The following is a 20,067-nucleotide window of genomic DNA, read 5'->3' on the forward strand; positions in this document are numbered from 1 at the left end:
CTTTTATCTACGTTGTTGATGTTTTAGGTTGTGACGTCACGGTGACGTGTCCCTTCACTGAGTCGCATCCGCCAATGAGGCGTCACAGGGGTTGTTTCCGGTCTCGTCATGTCTCGCGGTATTTGGAAGAAGACAGCGAAGAAGAGTGTAACACGGACGCTGTCGTGTCTTCGACGGAGTTTTACACGTTATTCACGGACATCGTCCCCGCGCTCATTGGACTTGACGACCGTATGGAGGCGGCCGCGGAGAGCCGCTCTCCCCGGGAGGAGGAGGAGCTCGAGGACGGAGAGATCTGCGACGATGAGGCCGATGAGAGCGTGCCGCCTCGGCGGGGGGATGGTAACAGGCCGCCCCGCGGAGCTCCTCTGCGGACACGAAAGCTCCGCAAACACCCGCACAACATGCTGCCCCGCATGGGACACCAACCGCCGGACTTCCGCCTTCTGGGACCGTACAGCCTGGGAGCTCACGGACACGGTCCTTTCCCTCCGGCTCACAGGCAGCAGTGTGGGCCTAGTGGGCCCGACCGGCCTCTCTCTCCCCCGCTTCCCCCTCCGCCGCCGGTAACCGTCCAGCACGGAGAGCCCAGCCCGCGCTCCAGCTTCTGGGAGCGAAGCCATGGAGCACTGGGTCGGTTTAGGCACCGGGGTATGACCAACGGCGGACACGGGGCCTGGAACAGAGGAAACAGGGACCCGGTCGGTCGGTTCGGGTTCGGAGAGAATCACGGCATCAAGACCGACTCGCTGTCCAGAAAACGTATCCTTTCCTGCTCGACCGAAACCTCGGCGTGGACCAGGATCAGGGACACGCGGGGTTCTTCAGGTTTGTTAAAAGTGGTGTCGAGGCCTCACCTGTTCTGCAGGGGCCAGCAGAGTTCAGGTGGGATTTAACCACCGCGAACACATGATTTTCAAATATCTCGAATCCAGTTTTCAATAGGAAGTAGATTCTCATATGGACGTCAAAATAAAAGTCTCTGTTTGTGTTGGTCCACAGCCTGTAGTTATCAAAATAAAAGTCTCCGTTTGTTGGTCCACAGCCTGTAGGTTTCAAAATCTCAGTTTGTTAGTCCACAGCAACAGCCCATAGTTTTCAAAATATTAGTCCCACTTTCTGTTTGTCCATACAAAAACACAGCCCACAGTTTTCAAAATAAAAGCCCCACTTTCTGTTTGTCCACACTAAAACACAGCCCACAGTTTCCAAAATATAAAACCTCAGTTGAAGTAGAAGCTCATTGACTAAAAAAAAAAAAAACGAGCTAATGAGCCATAGATGTGAAACCAGCGGCACCTGCAGCCTTAACATTTCCCTCAGAGAAGCCCCCGGGCCGGAATCATGTGACTCAGGTGAGGAAAGTCGTCCACAGTGTCTCCAGATCAGAGGACAGTGTGGACGAGTCCTTCGAGGACCTGCTGTCCAAGTACAGACAGATTCAGCTGGAGCTTGAGTGTATCCGTAAAGAGGAGACCATGGCACTGGAGCCCAAACCGTCTGTCACCAGAGAGGGTGCTGCAGACAACGCTGCCACACGTCCAGCAACCAGACCGGCACCCGAAGTTGATCCATGTCCAGCCGGATTGGAGGAGGTCTCAGAGCTGGAGACATCGGAGAAGAAAGTGTTCCAGGCGTTCAACATCAAACCTCTGCGTCAGAGACTGGCTCTGCCCGCTCACCTGGGCCCGCTGAAGAAGACTGGAGACGAGGACACGGAGAGACACAGTGAGTCCTGCAGGGAGACCACAACAAGCGTCTTCATGAACATGTCAAGGCGACGTAGCCACCAGTAGGGGGCACTGGTTTGAATCTTTGTTGTTGATGTTGTAATGTGTCTGTTTAGCCGAGGGAGAGGAGAGGAGACAAGAAGGCGATTACAAAGATTTGCGGCCTGACGCCGAAGTCAAGGAGGCCACGTGTTCGTGCTGCGAGGAGGAAACAAAGACGTGTTCCGTCTGCAGAGAGTCGTCGGCCTCCAGCGAGGGATCGTCCGTCTCTCCTGACAAGGTGAGTGTTTGCTGACCACCACAGAGTCCACATGTTCTGGACTCGTATGAGACGCTGTGTGTTCTCGGCAGCCGGCGGTGAAGGTGGAGGAGGAGGAGCTGTCGGAGCTGCAGCTGCGTCTCCTTGCGCTGCAGTCGGCGAGTAAGAAATGGCAGCAGAAGGAGCAGCAGGTGATGAAGAAGAGCAAAGACCGGATCACCAGAGCCTCACAGGACCAGAAACCCAACCCCGGCCCAGCAGCCACTCCACCCGGCAGGAGAGTCGCCACCAGGTTCACCTCTTCTGCCGCCTCCGCCACAGAGAGGAACAGAACCCGGGACCGAGACCGCTCGAAGACCGGCCCACGACCCCCAGTCAGAGAGCGGGAGAGGCCTGTGGAGAGAGCCCGACCCAAACAGAATATGAAACCTGGTCTCAAAACTCCACCGGAGAGAGGCCACACGCCAGGGAGGCCTCACACGACCAAGAAGATGGTCATGGGCCCAGGTGAGACTCATCAGAACCCAGATCAGTCACATGACCTGCGGCTCCAGCATCCACCCACTCTTCTTCCATGTTTCCTGTCAGGCTCCGCAGCAAAGCAGGCGCTGAGGAAGCAGCAGCTGCGGACGTGGAAGCTGCAGCAGCAGCGGCAGCTGGAGGAGAAACGGCGGCAGGACGAGGAGGAGCGGCGCCGGCGAGAGGATGAGATCCGGCGGATCCGGGACCTGTCCAATCAGGACGAACAGTACAATCGTTTCATGAAGCTGGTGGGAGGAACAGCGAGGACACGCAGTAAGGTGAGACCGTGTGAGACAGAGTGGACACACTGGTCTCGGGCCCGCGCCACGGTAACACAGTGTCTCTCTGTCCCTCAGTCCAGGGACTGTGAACACAGGAAGTCCACGGGTAAACCGGGCCTGGACACCTCAGGAAACCTCTACCAGTACGACAACTATGACGAGGTGGCGATGGACACGGACAGCGAGACAGGTTCTCCAGGTGAGCTGGACCTCAGTGGAACAATGAGGACGTTAACTGTCACTGCTGTTTAACTCAAACTCAACTTTTTCTTTCAGTCCCGTCTCCGACTCACAGTCCGTTCCGGTCTGAAGGTCCAGGATGTCAGGTTCCTCCGTACGGGACGGATGTGACGTCGTTTGGACCGGTACGTTTCTTACACGATCGTACGCCGTCAATAATTAAAGGACTGTTGACGTTTTTTTAAAGTGTGCCCGTGTGCCCACACACATTTACATTACATGTCATTTAGCAGACGCTTTTATCCAAAGCGACTTACAATAAGTGCATTTAAACATTTGTGTACAAATAAGAGCTAGAAGTATGTAAGAGCTTCAAGTAAACCAAGCTATGAAGTGCTAGTCGTAAGTGCGATGTATACGTTTTGGTTTTTTTTGTCGTCGTCTTAGTCGAGGTAGAGTCAGAAGAAATGTGTTTTTAGTCGGCGGCGGAAGATGTGGAGGCTTTCAGCTGTCCGGATGTCGATGGGGAGCTCGTTCCACCATTTGGGAGCGAGGACAGTGAACAGTCTCGAGTTCTGCGAATGCCTCTGCGATCCTCTCAGTGAGGGGCAGCGAGAGCGGGGTGGAGTGGCTCAGTGGTTAAGACCCTACCTTGTGTAACAAAGACATCATGGTCGCAAGTTCGATTCCACCCCTGGCTAATTGTACTTGATTCCATTGTAAGTCGCTTTGGATAAAAGCGTCTGCTAAATGACATGTCATGTAATGTAATGAGAGCGGAGTGGGCGGGCTGGGGTGCAGGTTTTGATCATGTCCTGGATGTAGGCTGGACCGGATCCGTTTGTAGCATGGAACACAAGCACTAGAGTCTTGAAGTGGATGCGAGCAGCTACAGGAAGCCAGTGAAGGGAGCGGAGGAGCGGTGTAGTGTGGGAGAACTTTGGTAAGTTGAAGACCAGTCGAGCTGCTGCATTCTGGATGAGTTGCAGAGGTCGTATGGCACATGCAGGGAGACCAGCCAGGAGGGAGGTGCAGTAATCCAAGTGTGAGGTGACAAGAGCCTGGACCAGAACCTGTGCCGTCTTCTGGGTTAGAAGAGGCCGCATCCTTCTGATGTTGTGCAACATGTATCTGCAAGATCCAGCTGTTGCAGCAATGTTGGCAGTGAGGGAGAGATGGTCGTCAAGTGTCACACCCAGGTTCCTGCAGTATGAGAAGGAGTTACCACAGAGTTGTGGAGGGTGATGGTCAGATCTGTGGTGGGAGAAAGAGAAACTCAGTCTTGTCCAGATTGAGTTTCAGGTGATGGTCAGACGTCCACTGAGATGCACACGCGCACACACACACGCGCACACACACACACACACTCACTCTCACACAAAGTAAATCAGTGATTTTAGCTGCTCCCTCGTGTGGTCACTTTGTCACTGGATTTCAAACACTGAAGAGACAAAATAAGACATTTGAACTCAGTGATGGAGTGCAGTGGATCAAAGTGACCACACGAGGCAGCAGTGGATCACTGATGTTCTCTGTGGACTTTGGTGTGGGAGAGTGAGGTTTACACTGAAGTGTCCCTTTGAATCATGAATGATGACTCATGTCTCTCTCGCCCTCTCTCTCAATCTCTCAGCCCTTCCCCCACCCCCTGCTGCCTGGTGTCACTCCTCCCCCTCCGCCCCTCCCTCCCCCTCCTGATGAGTTGGAGCCTCCTCCCAAACCACCGTTTGCTGACGAGGAGGAGGAGGAGGAGATGCTGCTGAGGGAGACGTGTCTTATGTCCATGGCCAACAAGAGGCTGACTGAGGTGTGTTTCATACGTAGTGTGACCTTTGACCTCTCAGTGTCAAAATCCACACTAAATGCTCTTTACTTGTCGAAATGAACTCTGACTCCACCGTTGAACATGAAATCATGTAGATGTAGCTTTTACTGTTTTAATAATTATTAAATGTGCTCTGACTTTTTACAGGAGAAGAGCGTCAATGGCCCCGCCTCCCCTGTGGCCCCGCCCTCCCTGGGCGCTGGTGTCCAGCTGCCGTCTAGAGGAAACCTGAGCACGGTCAGTCTGAACACAGTGTCTCAGCCTCGGAGCAACAAGTTCTCCAGAGGAAGCCACGCCCCGAGAGCGCCGCTGGTGGTAAGACCCGGACTGCATGGTGAGCGTGTTCTGCCAGCAGAGGGCAGCGTAGTCTAACTGTTGGTCATTGTTTCCTGCAGCTGCCCAGACACAAGGCAGTGGTGGTTTCCCTCAACGACTCTGACGACAGCGACTCGGACATGGACGCCTGCAGCGCCACCCACAGTATGTTTGGTGGACTGGAGTTCATGATCAAAGAAGCCCGCAGGACGGTGGAGGTGAGTCGGGACCGGACCACACAATAATCTGACAGAAATCGATACTTTGCAACAATAATCTGACACAAATCCATACTTTTCAACAATAATCTGACACAAGTCAATACTTTTCAACAATAATCTGACAGAAATCAATACTTTTCAACAATAATCTGACACAAATCAATACTTTTTAACAATAATCTGACACAAATCAATACTTTTCAACAATAATCTGACACAAGTCAATACTTTTCAACAATAATCTGACACACAAATCAATTTTAACAATAATCTGACACACAAGTCAATACTTCAACAATAATCTGACAGAAACTTCAATACTTTCAACAATAATCTGACACAAATCAATACTTTCAAATACACCTGACACAAATCAATACTCTTTCAACAATAATCTGACAAGTCAATACTTTCAACAATAATCTGATGAAATCAATACTTTTCAACAATAATCTGACACAAATCAATACTTACAATAATCCGACACAAGTCAATACTTTTCAACAATAATCTGACACAAGTCAATACTTTTCAACAATAATCTGACATAAATCGATACTTTTCAACAATAATCTGACACAAATCAATACTTTTCAACAATAAACTGACACAAATCTTAAATGTGAATATTTTCTGGTTTCTTTTCTCCGTAAAACAAAGAAATCATTCAAACGGAATGTTTTTGGTTTGTGGGTAATGGAAATAATAATCAACAGATTATCAATTATGATTATTAGGTATAATAATAATAATGATCATCATCACAAATGGCTCTCAAACATACAGTCCTAGTGAGTTATTTTAATGTACCATAAGAAGAGGAGCCTGCACGACAGTTATTCACCTCATCATTTCTCTCCTGTCAAAAACATGGTGTCACTGACTCTGACTGATGTTTGCAGGCAGCAAAGCCTAAAGGAGCGCCGGTGTGTGAGAAGGAGAACAACCCGCTCAGAACCCCTGAGGCTTTACCAGAAGCTAAGAAGGCCGAGTATCGTCAGCTCAAAGAGGAAATAGCCAGGTTTGACACTTTGTCACGTTTGTCATAGACATGTGTTTTGAGGACAGAACTGAAGGAGTTTGTTCACAGCAGGGAGAAGCAGAAGATGATAATGAAGATGAAGGATCAGGTTCCTCGGAGTTCCATCTCCTCTGTAGCTTTGGAGTCTGTGACGGAAGCGTCTGAACGAGTGGCAGCGGAGGTGAAGCTGAGAGAGGTCGAGCAGAGACTCTGCAAAAACAGGTTAGACCATGTACCACGACAGCACATCATCACAGCCGCACTCGTCTCCTGAAGGGAGGCGCTGTAGCACATCATCGCAGCCGCACTCGCCTCCTGAAGGAGGCACTGTAGCACATCATCACACACTCGCTTCCTGAAGGTGGCGCTGTAGCACATCATCACACACTCGCCTCCTGACACAGGCAAAAACACACCCACTTGGGAGAAACATGGCTGGTGGAGGAAACATTGCGGTTCAACCATATATGTTCGAACCAGAGTCTGACCCTGAACAAGAGGAAGCTACAGAAGACATTGTAGTATGTAGACTGCAACAGGACGTGTCAGAATGGTCAGTTATGAGCTCTACTTGAGCTTTCTTAAAAATATGTGGGTTTTTTTACGTTGGTGAAATACGGTCGCTGACTAAATACGGTCGCTGACTAAATACGGTGACCGCTGGCCGCAGTCTGATGTGAAGTGGTGCGTTTTATCCGGCACATTAGCTTCATATATAGAATCATTACATTACATGTCATTTGGCAGACGCTTTTATCCAAAGCGACTTACAATGGAATTGATTACAGTCAGCGAGGGGTGGAATCGAACTTGCGACCATGATGTTTTTCGCACATAGGGTACCGGTCTTAACCACTGAGCCACAGAATCCTCTGTAAAACACTGTGCTCCACTGTGTAGCCACCAACAGCACACTTGTCTCTCCGCGTTGAAATAATACCGCTCTTCCTCCCTCGCCTGCACTCTCACATTTTATAGGTGGAGCTCTCCAAGTAAACTTTCTGGTGGGGTGGCAACATTCGCGGTGAAATGTGCATTGTGTCGTCACAATCGCAGGGAATTCAACATCGCATGTTTTATCTCCTATATTTACACTAAGGGGGACCACGAAAAAAGGAGTATTCTTTTTCCACACTTTGGCGACTGGTAGGGCCTCCTGAGTAGAAATTTTCCAATACCATTTTTCCCTCCCGATACCGATTCCGATACTTGTACTGTTGGTATTGGCCGATTCAGAGTACCGATACCAGTGTGTTATAAAAAAATATATATCATACTACACCTGCATGACTGTGATATGATTGTTATGATATGATGATCATTGGTGGTAAGGTTTGGCTCAGGTTAAACCCTCTGTAAAACATGAACAAATACAGCAAATGGACGCCATTTATTTTTACCAGTGATATGTTATTTCATTTTTCAGCTTGTACGTTTGTTTTGACTCTGGTCCAAACACCGCAGCACTGGCAGAGCTTCATGTTTCCATGACAAATGACCGGGAAAGGACGCACATGACATCATTTTTACATGACTCCAGATTGTTAAAATGAGTCTCTGAAGTAACGCTAAACTTTAAAAACGGAGGCATACATACGCAGGACACGGGTACGCTGGTTAGTTGTAGCGCTGCTCCAGTTTGACTGTAGGCACGCTAAAGGAGCTAGTGCAGCTAACAACGCTAACGGAGCTAACTGGTAAATACTGCCAAACCGCCGACATGATGAGCTAACGTTAGCTCCTTGTCTACAGGTGTCGGGTGATCAGTTTTTCTTCACACCTCTAAAACAGCACAGCGCAACTGTTTCAAGAGCGGCGAAGAAGAACCGTGTCAGAGCTAACAGATCTCTAATAAATGACGTGGTATCGGATCAGCGCATGGATTCCAGTACTCGCCGATACTGATGCCCACATTTTCGGCAGTATCAGAGGCATTTCCGATACCGGTATCGGAACAACTCTACTCCAGAGTCCCAAATATATATAGATATGTATGTATGTATGTATGTATGTATATATGTATAGATATGTATGTATATATATATATATATATATGTGTGTGTGTGTGTATATATGTATGTGGTGTGTGTATGTATGTATGTATGTATGTGTATACTTACCATATATATGTATATCCTATAACAACAATAATAATGTATCAGCAATAATATGGCCAACCAACCTATGTATATATATATGTATGTATGTATATATGTATATATATATGCATGTATGTATGTATATATATATGTATATATCATATTATATTACATATTAAAATCATTAAAAAGTTTATTTTGCATATGTCCCCTTTAAATAGTTTCTCAGTGAACAGCAGGACACAGTTCTAAGTTTGTGGGCGTGTCCTACCCTAGCTGAACTTAGGCCCTGACCCAGACAGTTTTCATATTACTTTGATTTAAACGTCACATGTTCATATCTGTGTTCAGAGAGCTGCTGCAGAGAGACGAGGCCGTCCTCCGACACCTCCTCCAACAGGAGCTGAAGAAGAGAGAGTCTCTGAAAGCGTCTGAGGCTAAAGTGGTTAAACTGAGGGAGCAGCTCCAGGCCTCAGAGAAGATCGCCAGTGCCAACAGGACGCTCCTCAAGAAGCTCCAGGAGCAGGTGAGCTGCACTAACACCTGTCAGTCTGAGCTCACTGGTGGACACATGGGGACGGTTGATGTGTGACGCAGCTGCTCTGTGCAGGTCCACCGTGTAGAGCATCGTGTGTCCATTAAGAAGGGTCTGGCTGTGCGGTTGGAGCAGGAAGTGTCTCAGGCTCAGCTGGCTGCTGGAAGAGGGACCAAACGCAGAGCTGACTCTGTCCAGACCACAGTGAGTTCCTGTTCCAGTTAACCACATCATACTGAAAACTGGGGATGTCCCATATTGGCTATTTTTTTATTTTTTTTTTTAATGATTTTAATGATTTTCAATGTGCAGATATTGTCCAACACTGGATCTAGCAGTAGGTTTGGATCTAGACTCTGGATCCAGCGGTAGGTCTGGATCTAGACTCTGGATCCAGCGGTAGGTCTGGATCTAGACTCTGGTTCCAGTGGAAAAGAGACTTTAGTGAAGCAGCTTTGTCAGAACACACACACACACACACACACAGCTGGGTTCCTGGAAATTTTTATTTCCCCGAGGGAACCTCCCAAAGGGATTAACAAAGTCGTCTGTCTGGTACATTGAAGATGTCATGGCTGAGTTAATGATGACATCACGGTGTCTCCTCAGGTGGCGAAGCGTCACATGGTGGACGGCGGCTCCGAGCGTCACTTTGCGGAGCTCATTGCTCAGAAGCAGCGTCTGCAGCAGCTGGAGTCTGAATACGCTCTGAAGATCCAGAGGCTGAAGAAGGCCCAGGCTCTGAGGAACAGAGTCCCGTCAGAACCACCGTCAGAACCCCTGCCAATGCCACGAGCCTCCACCCCTCCAGACCCTAACGTCCAGGCTCCACCCCCCTCCAGCCCATTCCCTGTGCCGCAGCCTTCGCTGCATGACCTCACACAGGACAAACTCACTCTGGACAACGAAGACGTCACTGAGACGGACGATCCTGAAACAGAACCTGCAGCTGCTGCCCGAGGCCCCCGGCGCCAGTCCCTGCGTCAGTCCAGCTCCTTCACCAAACCACACCTGGAGCAGCTGAGCTCAGCCCCTCCTAAAGACATTTCCAAACCCACCAAGACATCGACCAGTGCCACGCCCCCTGCTGAGACGTTTGCAGGTCTGGACCTGGAAGCTCTGAAGCTCCGGTACCAGCAGCAGGCGTCACTCAGAGAGCTCCTGCAGAGGGAGCTGCTGAGACTGGACGAGAACATGGAGAACCTGCCACCTGGACAGGTGAGTCAACATGAGTCACATTTGTCTTCGGGCTCTAAGATAAGCATGGTCATAGAAACCTTTTAAAACAGGGATTATATAAATCTGTCTTTAAAGTTAATGCTGTTGTTCATAAAGAACATAAATACATGTAGCCACGATACTAGTTAGGGACATTAGGCACTTAAGGAATCCAGGGTCCAGTTTATAATCTGAATTTAATCTGAACTTAATCTGAACACATGGTGGCAAAGTGCACCGACGCTGCTTTGCTGCCCCCTTGTGGAAGTAGAACACTGCACCATCACTGACTTATCAATAATCACTATTGCTTGTATTTATCCAGATTGTCATGACAACGTGTCTCTCTCTTTGCAGGTGATTACGTCAGTGGACGTGGACGCGGGGACAAGTCCATTAGGGAGTCCAGAACTCAGACCGGTTCCCTTTGGTCCGTATCACAGTCCTCTGCTGGTGTTCAGGTCCTACAGGTAAACCATGTCCTGGGACGTCTTCACCTCAGTGGACCTTGTCCACCTGACTCTTCCACGTCTCTGTGTCCAGGTTCAGTCCGTACTACAGGACCAAGGAGAAACTGTCTCTGAGCTCTGTGTCCTACAGCAACACCATCCAGCCTAGAAAGTTCTTCTGTCGCTTTGACCTCACAGGAACCTGCAACGATGACGACTGCCGCTGGTGAGGACACTCGTCCGTCTCTGTGTCTCACATTGTCACATGGTGTCTGTGTGAGACATGGTTGTCCTCTGTGTGTCCACAGGCAGCACATGAGGAACTGCACTCTGACCGGGACTCAGCTGTTCCAGGACCTTTTGTCCTACGACTTGTCTCTCATCGGCTGCTGTGAGAGCAGCTGTGACGAGGACGTCAGTGCAGCCACAGGTGAGAGACAGAGAAAGAGACATGTGTCTTCTGTCCCACACTCTCTCATGGTTGTGCTTTGCTTTGTAGAAAAGTACATGAAGAAACTGTTTGGCACCAACAAAGACCGCATGGGCGTGGACCAGAAGGCCGTCCTCCTCGTCAGCAAAGTCAACGAGAGCAGAAGACACGGTCAGTCTGCTCGTCTTTACACTCGTCTTCGTCAGACATGTCTCCGTCTTCTGACTCCTCCCCTTTTCTTTACCAGTCCCTCCTTTCACCACCTGCAAAGACACCAGGAGGTGGAGACCCAAGCCATCGGCACCGGGCGGCGAAAGCCCCGAGGACGACGGCGAGCATGCGGCGTCTGGAGCAGACGTGACACCTGAGGGACACGGTGAGGTCATGTCAAAGACCAGACCAGACCAGGTTTTACACTTCAGCTTTTAAAACGTGTGTGTGTGTGTGTGTGTGTGTTTGTGTGTGTGTAAACACAGAGGACACACACTCTCAGACTGTCCTTCCTGCGCTGGACATGTGTGTCGTCTCACCAGAGGACAAACGATACTTTGTCAGTGAAACGGACGACATTTCAAACCTGGAGAGCAGCGTCCTGGAAAGTCCTGGAGAAACTCAGCTGTGGATCAAACTGGCTTTCAAGTACCTGAGTCAGGGCGACACGTGAGTCTGTCTGTGTGTCTGTCTGTCTCTGTGTGTGTGTGTGTGTGTGTGTGTGTGTAGTCAGGACGATCTGAGTATGTCTCTTTGCATGTTTGTAGCTCAGCTGCAGACGGTCTTGAAGCGGCTCTCAACACTCTGTCTCGGGCGTTGGAGAGGAACTGTGACGACCCGGAGGTTTGGTGTCACTACCTGTCGCTCTTCTCCAGAAGGGGCAGCAGAGAGGAAGTGCAGGAGATGTGTGAAATGGCGGTGGAGCACGCGCCCGACTACAGAGTGTGGTGGAATGTAAGTGTTTGCTCACATGACTTGTCTCATGATCTCACCTGTTTGCACCTCTCCTTGACCTCTGACCTCTGGTAGTATCTGACCCTGGAGAGTTCCTTTGAGGGGAAGGACTACGTGTGCGAGCGCCTGCTGCAGTTCCTCACAGCCACGTCGTCGTCACCAGGTGTCGCAGAAAAAGTGTCATTCCAGCTGATGGAGGCGCTGTTGTACCGCGCTGACCTGAGCGTGTTCACGGGGCGGGTTGAAAACGCACTCGCCGTCTTACAGGTGAGACAATCTGTCACCTGATGTCAGGCCATGATGATGAAGTAAAGGAGTAAATGAGAGAAACGTGTTTTCTGCAGAACGCTCTGAAGTCACCTGATGACCGCGGCATCGCTGACCACCTGACCGTCCCAGACCGCGCTCTCGTCTGGCTCTCATTTATCCACCTGACGGAGTTCGAGCGTCTGCCATGCAGCTTGTACGAGGCGTCAGAGTCCGGTCCGTCCAGACTGGTCAGCACAGAGTCCTTCCTGCTGCCATGGAGGAAGCCACAGGACATCAGGACGCCGTCTCATGTCCTCATCGCTCTTTTCCAAGGTAGTGACGCAGGTGATGAAGACGATGGTGTTCACGTTCAGATGTTCACACTTGTCCCTTGTCCTCAGACGCCATCAGTCAGTGTAGAGACGAGTCTCAGTGTCCACGAGAGAGGACACTGGCAAGTCTTCCTCTTCACCTGAACCTCGTCCTCCTCTACAAGTTGCTGCACAGGTGAGGGGGTTGGGGGTGTTAACCTGCCGCACACAGGGGTGTGTGTGCCGGCTGAACCTTGTCTTTGCTCACCCTGTCAGGTACGACGAGGCGCTGACGGTGTGTGAGTCTCTGCTGCAGCTCTGTCCAGACTCCTGCTCTCTGCGGGCAGATGTGGTGGACCTCCACCTCAGGAGAGGAGACGGTGGTCAGGCGGTGAACGTGTGGCTTCAGGCTCTGGCTGAGTGTCCTGACAACGCTGAGGTCTTCTACCACTGCTGCAGGTTCCTCGTGACTCAGGTGAGCTCTGCTCAGTCGTGTCAGTTGTTCCACTTGTGTCTGAGATGTCGCATGAACATGCTGGTGTTTGTTCCTCAGGGGAAGGTGAACGCCGTCGCTCCCCTGTTCCGGGGCTTTGTCTTGTCCCTGCTGGAGGACGAGCAGAGTCAAAAGACACCAGTGGACGTCCTTCGGTGCGTTGTGTTCAACATGTAAGTGATGGACAGTGAGATGTGGATTCACACGAGTGATTCACGTGAGTTTTCTTCTCCGTTTCAGACACATCCTGGGTTTTCCCTCAGACAAGCTTCTGCGAGGAGTTCCCGTCAAGAAGGATCTGCAGGAGCAGCTGAGCCAGCAGAGGGCGCACCTGCACCTCATCCACTGGTGTGTTTGTCCTCTGTCCTCAGGACCAGTAGTAGTCTCCATGAGGACTACAACATATTAGTCCAATTAAAATGGAGCTAGTCTTAGTCGGACTAACATACGTGGATCATGTGATTCATAGTCTGATTACTCGTGCATGTAAACACTTAGTCAAACTGGAGACCGAGGTCCAGCTCACATGACAGACATCAAAGTCATTAAAGGCAAGAGTCCTGTGATCACACACACACACACACACACACACACACACACACACACACACACATACACACACACACACCAACCACTGTTTAACTCAAATATCTAAGCAGACAATCACGTGTCAGCAGCACATCTCCGCTCGCATGGTGGATTCTGGGGGAACTGTTTGTGGGTCACCATGGTAACGGGTATTGTTGTTCCTTAGTCGCTGGCAGTGGCTTCACGGCTCTGTGGACGACACTGTCGACGCCTTTGAGCGAGCGCTTGGCTCCGCCCTGAAGCTGGATCAGCTACATACACTGTGGATGGAGTGAGTGCTCACACACACACACACACACACACACGGACGGCTGAATCTCATCACATTTTTCCCTTGTTAGCTACCTGGAGTTTAGCAGCAGTCAGCTGACCCAAGGCCCCGCCCACAGCCGCTCCAGAGTCTTCGCAGATCTGGTCCAGCGCTGCCTCAGCACCGTCCCAACTCGACTGGAGCTTCCGTTCAACACTGCTGAGTTCTGGAGCTGCTACCAATTTCATAACAAGGTGAGCGGTCACACACACACACACACACACACCCACCAAGGATTTAGCCACACCCCCAGTGACGTCCTGCATACACAAACACAGTGTTGCAGCATGATGAAGCTGCTGCTGTACGCGACACCTCCCCCTGCACTTCTTATGTGTTTTTCCTCCTCAGGTGATCAGTTTCTACCTGAGCCTCCTCCCACAGTCCCAGCATTCACTGGTGCTGGAGAGACTGAGATCTGCCACGCCCACCAACACTGAGCTCAACCTGAGGTGTGTATATATACACACACACACACACAACACTGTTGTTGTTGTTGCTCCTCCTCACGCCTCTGCTCCTCCTCAGGTTGCTGTGTGAGGAGTATCAGGAGGGAAACCTGCAGCAGGTGAAGTTGCTGACTCGACTGTTAAGCAGCAACTTTCCCAGAAGTCTGAGCGTTTGGAAACTGTGAGTAAATGTTTGTCGATAAAGTTAATTTTGAATTTGAAGCAGCTTCAGTGACATCATCACAGCTGATGGTGTGTGTGTGTGTGTGTTCTCTCTCTCTCTCTCTCTCTGTGGGCAGGGCCATCGCCGTGGAGACGGAGCTGCAGCAGCTGTCAGAGGTGGGTGTGTCTGAATGATGTGACCTGATGACATCAGTCATGTGATTACTGACCTCTGACCTCATGTTGTTTAGGTGCGACTTCTGTATCAGCATGCGACGAGGCTCCTCCCACTGAGCGCTGAGCTGTGGACACATGTAATACACACACACACACACACTCTCTCTCTGTCTCTCTCTCTCTCTCTTGTTGACCCCGCCCCTCTGTCTCTCCGGCCCCTGCCCCTCAGCGCCTGCTGTTTGAAGCTGCAGACGACGCCCCCTCTGACCGGCTGAGACGTTTGGTGGACTGCTGCGAGGAGGTGGGCGTGAGCTTAGTGGGCGGAGCTCAGAGTCGGTCACTGACGTCTGCAGACTGATGTAACAAAAAGACGGCAGCCGATTGGCTGCAGAGCAGACGAGGTAAGGCAGACGTCCTCACTCCGCCCCCTGCAGGACGCCGCCTGCCATCGTCCTCATGTGGGCGTGGTCTGAAGTGCGTAAGTATCGAGCTGCGTCATGTCTCCTCCTCCTTTTGTTTCTGTCACTTTAAGTTTGATGTCATTTCCTCCCTTTGATTTGACCTCACCTGAGGGGAGGGGCTGGGGGAGTTTGACTCCGCCCCTCCTCCTGTAGTCCACCTGTGTTTATGACTTTGATTAAACTGATGATTGATGGTGGGACTGACCACAGACACTGACCCACGCCGCCGCAGCACAGACGTCATGTGACCACGTGGAATGTTTTTCATTTGTGATGAAAGATTCTAATGTTAATAAATTATTTTCTACTGAAGTCACCGTCTGAGTTATTGATTATTGATCAACTTTTTCATTTGTTTATAAATAAAGTTTTCCAAAAAAAAAAAAAATTAGTTTGAATATTAATCACGTTCATGGCCGACGCCCACTGCTGCTCAGGGTCACGGGAGGAGGAGCCAATTGTGAACCTGGGTTTACACGTACTGGGATCAAACCAGTGACCGTGTTGTGAGGTAACAATGCAAGCCGCTGGTCCACCGTGTTGCGCACGTTCATCATGACACGCAGACATGCACACAGAGGAGACGGAGTGATGCAGGGGGAGTTTCAGGATGTATTGAATCTGTGTGAAAGTGTCAGTTCTTATAGGAAATGAAGGAGTTGAAGTGACAGTTGTAGTTTGTGGATCTCTGTCATCTCTCCTCTCCTCTCTCTTCTGTCCTCTGGTATTTCCTCCTCTTGTGTCTCCTCCTCCTCCTTCCTTGATGATGGTCACCAGAACAATGCCTGACAGGAAGTAGCTGCTGATGTTTCCTTTCTCTCACTTTTCTGTTTCTTGTTTGAACAACGATGGACGTCCACGTCGTCCTTTTACTGCTGAGCTTCAGCTCTTTCTGTGAGTCTATCTTTGTTTTCATCTTCTATTAGTTATATTATAGTTATAGTCACGTTATATTAAAGTTCTATTCATGTTATATTAAAGTTATATTCATGTTCTATTAAAACTTATATTATAGTTATAGTCACGTTATATTAAAGTTCTATTAATGTTATATTAAAGTTATAGTCACGTTCTATTAAAGTTCTATTCATGTTCTATTATAGTCATGTTCTATTAAAGTTCTATTCATGTTCTATTAAAACTTATATTATAGTTATAGTCATGTTCTATTAAAGTTATAGTCATGTTCTATTAAAGTTCTATTCATGTTCTATTAAAGTTATATTATAGTCATGTTCTATTAAAGTTCTATTCATGTTCTATTAAAACTTAAAGCTATAGTCATGTTCTATTCAAGTTATATTATAGTCATGTTCTAATAAAGTTCTATTAAAACTTATATAGTTATAGTCATGTTATATTAAAGCTCTATGCATGCTCTATTAAAGTTATATTATAGTTCTATTCATGTTATGGTCATGCTCTATTAAAGTTATAGTTATAGTCATGTTGTATTAAAGTTATATTATAGTCATGTTCTATTAAAGTTCTATTCATGTTCTATTAAAACTTAAATTATAGTTATAGTCATGTTCTATTAAAGTTATATTCATCTATTAAAGTTATAGTTCTATTCATGTTATGGTCATGCTCTATTAAAGTTATAGTTATAGTCATGTTATATTAAAGTTCTATTCATGCTCTATTAAAACTTATATTGTAGTTATAGTCATGTTCTATTAAAGTTATATTCATCTATTAAAGTTATATTATAGTTATAGTCACGTTATTAAAGTTCTATTCATGTTCTATTAAAGTTTTAGTCATGTTCTATTAAAGTTTTAGTCATGTTCTATTAAAAGTTATATTATACTTATAGGCATGTTCTATTAAAGTTATATTATAGTTATAGTCACGTTATATTAAAGTTCTATTCATGTTCTATTAAAACTTATAGTTATAGTCATGTTCTATTAAAGTTATATTCATCTATTAAAGTTATATTGTAGTTCTATTCATGTTATAGTCATGCTCTATTAAAGTTAAATTATAGTTATAGTCATGTTATATTAAAGCTCTATTCATGCTCTATTAAAGCTATATTATAGTTATAGTCATGTTATATTAAAGTTATATTATAGTTCTATTTGTGTTATATTGAAGTTATATTTGTCTTCTATTAAAGTTATATTATGTTCTATTAAAGTTCTATTATAGTTCTAGTCATGTTATATTAAAGTTCTATTAAAGTTCTATTCATGTTCTATTAAAACTTATAGTTATAGTCATGTTCTATTAAAGCTCTATTCATGCTCTATTAAAGTTATATTATAGTTCTATTTGTGTTATATTAAAGTTATATTTGTCTTCTATTAAAGTTATATTATGTTCTATTAAAGTTATATTTTAGTTATAGCGATGTTATATTCAAGTTGTATTATAGTTATACTCATGTTATATTCACGTTATAGTCGTGTTCTATTTATGTTCTATTAAAATTGTATTATGGTTATAGTCATGTTATATTAAAGCTCTATTCATGCTCTATTAAAGTTAAATTATAGTTATAGTCATGTTATATTAAAGTTCTATTCATGTTCTATTAAAGTTATATTATAGTTATAGTCATGTTATATTAAAGCTCTATTCATGCTCTATTAAAGTTAAATTATAGTTATAGTCATGTTATATTAAAGCTCTGTTATATTAAAGCTCTATTCATGCTCTATTAAAGTTAAATTATAGTTATAGTCATGTTATATTAAAGTTCTATTCATGTTCTATTAAAGTTAAATTATAGTTATAGTCATGTTATATTAAAGCTCTATTCATGCTCTATTAAAGTTAAATTATAGTTATAGTCATGTTATATTAAAGCTCTATTCATGCTCTATTAAACTTAAATTATAGTTATAGTCATGTTATATTAAAGCTCTCTTCATGCTCTATTAAAGTTATATTATAGTTATAGTCATGTTATATTAAAGTTATATTATAGTTTTATTTGTGTTATATTAAAGTTAAGAGCAAGGTACCCAACCCCCAATGCTCCCCGGGCGCTACTCAGTGTGGCAGCCCACTGCTCCTAATTCTAGGATGGGTCAAAATGCAGAGGAATACTTTCCCTAAGAGGATTAATAAAAACTAACTTTAGTTATATTCACGTTATAGTAGTGTTCTATTCATGTTCTATTAAAATTGTATTATGGTTATAGTCATGCTATATTAAAGTTATATTATAGTTCTATTCATGATATATTAAAGTTATATTTGTCCTATTAAAGTTTTATTATAGTTCTATTCATGTTATATTAAAGTTATAGTCATGTTATATTAAAGTTCTATTCATGTTCTATTAAAGTTATAGTCATGTTATATTAAAGTTCTATTAAAGTTATAGTCATGTTCTATTAAGGTTATATTCATGTTATATTACATTCATCCACGTTTTTAATTTTCTCTACAAACAAACTTTTTTCCTCTAAATCTTATTTTTAAATTCTCTTTTTTTATTCTCCATATTTTTCCTTTTCCTGCAGTAACAGTGAGAAGCCACAGAGGGCGCAGAGGAGTCACCGCCCTGGTAACCAACACAGCGCCGGCACGTATGAATGATGTCATTGACATCGTCACTGACATCATAACTGACCTTCACACTGGGAGGTCGATCACAAACCCTGATCTTTCACCCTCAGTCACCAGAATGTTCTTCTCATCCCGTCCACCAGAGGTCACCCATGACACGTCAGAGACTCTGTCACTCAGGATGAACACGTTGTCCTCCTCGTCCTCATCCACGTCCTCCACAGGTCTAACATGGAATTCTGAGGACATCTCAGAAACTCCACCCACACCTCAACCTTCCACTATTTCCACCATGGGGACAGAAACTGCACCCACATATACTCCATCTACATCAGTCCCACCCACATCTGCTCCAACTATAACCCCAACAGTTGGAAAGATGACCACCTCAGAACTGATGGTCCTGCCCACGAGTCCAACGAACACCTCTGTAAACTTGCCTGTCGTCACCGAAACTACCACCGCTGCAACTACTGGCACCACTGCAGCCACGATGATCCAAAGGACTCCACCCACTACTGACACCATGATGATCCAAAGGACACCACCTACTACTGAGACCATGACGAACCAAAGGACACCACCAACCACTGAGACCTCGATGATCCAAAGGACATCACTTACTACTGAGACCATGATGATCCAAAGGACATCACCTACTACTGATGATCCAAACACCTACGAGACCTCCAAGGACACCACCACTACTGAGACCTCCAAGGACACCACCCACTACTGAGACCAGGATGACCCACTGAGACCATGATCCACACCACCACTACTGAGACCATGATGATCCAAGGACACCACCCACTACTGAGGACCCACCCACTACTTCCAAGGATTACTACTGAGAATCCACCAAACTGAGACATCCAAGGACACCACCCACTCCTGAGACCTGTCCAACTGAGATCAAAAGACACCACACTACTGACACTACTGAGACCATGACAATCCAAAGGACACCACCCACTACTGAAACCTCCACTATCCACTACTGAGACGATTACCCACCCCACCTCTACTGATCCAAGGACACCACCCACTACTGAGACCTCGAGGATCCTCACCACCCACTACTCCAGGACACCACCTACTGAGACACCAAAGGACACCACCCACTGAGACCTCAATAATCCAAAAGACACCACCCACTACTGTGATCACGACGATCCAAAGGACACCACCCACTACTGAGACTCCACTGAGACCATGATGATCCAAAGGACATCACCTACTACTGAGACCTCGACAATCCAAACACCACCCACTACTTTGACATCAACGATCCCACCACCTACTGAGACCA

The 20,067-nt window shown here is 46.7% G+C and overlaps 2 protein-coding genes across 3 annotated transcripts; both read left to right on the plus strand.

The window, feature by feature from the left end:
• Positions 1 to 59: 59 nt before the first annotated feature.
• LOC122762338 (zinc finger C3H1 domain-containing protein-like) lies at positions 60 to 15,536 on the plus strand. 2 transcript variants are annotated; one of them, XM_044017525.1, is made up of 35 exons: positions 60 to 762; positions 1,324 to 1,728; positions 1,847 to 2,010; positions 2,082 to 2,496; positions 2,578 to 2,789; positions 2,868 to 2,991; positions 3,069 to 3,157; positions 4,606 to 4,779; positions 4,945 to 5,112; positions 5,193 to 5,330; positions 6,236 to 6,354; positions 6,424 to 6,576; positions 8,805 to 8,979; positions 9,064 to 9,192; positions 9,598 to 10,206; positions 10,564 to 10,676; positions 10,750 to 10,881; positions 10,964 to 11,085; positions 11,155 to 11,256; positions 11,333 to 11,461; positions 11,562 to 11,745; positions 11,844 to 12,030; positions 12,106 to 12,297; positions 12,375 to 12,612; positions 12,681 to 12,786; positions 12,867 to 13,065; positions 13,144 to 13,238; positions 13,324 to 13,431; positions 13,838 to 13,942; positions 14,013 to 14,175; positions 14,333 to 14,433; positions 14,510 to 14,611; positions 14,730 to 14,769; positions 14,844 to 14,906; positions 14,999 to 15,536. In XM_044017525.1, the coding sequence occupies exons 1-35, from the start codon at positions 75 to 77 to the stop codon at positions 15,125 to 15,127; spliced, it is 6,372 nt and encodes a 2,123-aa protein (XP_043873460.1). In that variant the 5' UTR covers positions 60 to 74; the 3' UTR covers positions 15,128 to 15,536. The 2 variants fall into 2 exon arrangements, with proteins under 2 accessions (XP_043873460.1, XP_043873461.1); XM_044017526.1 differs by having other exon boundaries at positions 6,427 to 6,576.
• Positions 15,537 to 15,604: 68 nt separating this feature from the next.
• Positions 15,605 to 19,974, plus strand: LOC122762342 (integumentary mucin A.1-like). The gene is made up of 5 exons (XM_044017534.1): positions 15,605 to 16,124; positions 18,710 to 19,406; positions 19,480 to 19,504; positions 19,712 to 19,742; positions 19,925 to 19,974. The coding sequence occupies exons 1-5, from the start codon at positions 16,079 to 16,081 to the stop codon at positions 19,972 to 19,974; spliced, it is 849 nt and encodes a 282-aa protein (XP_043873469.1). The 5' UTR covers positions 15,605 to 16,078.
• Positions 19,975 to 20,067: the final 93 nt, after the last annotated feature.

The sequence above is a fragment of the Solea senegalensis genome, unplaced genomic scaffold (genome assembly GCF_019176455.1).
Source record: "Solea senegalensis isolate Sse05_10M unplaced genomic scaffold, IFAPA_SoseM_1 scf7180000015564, whole genome shotgun sequence".
In the NCBI taxonomy this organism is placed as follows: domain Eukaryota; kingdom Metazoa; phylum Chordata; class Actinopteri; order Pleuronectiformes; family Soleidae; genus Solea; species Solea senegalensis.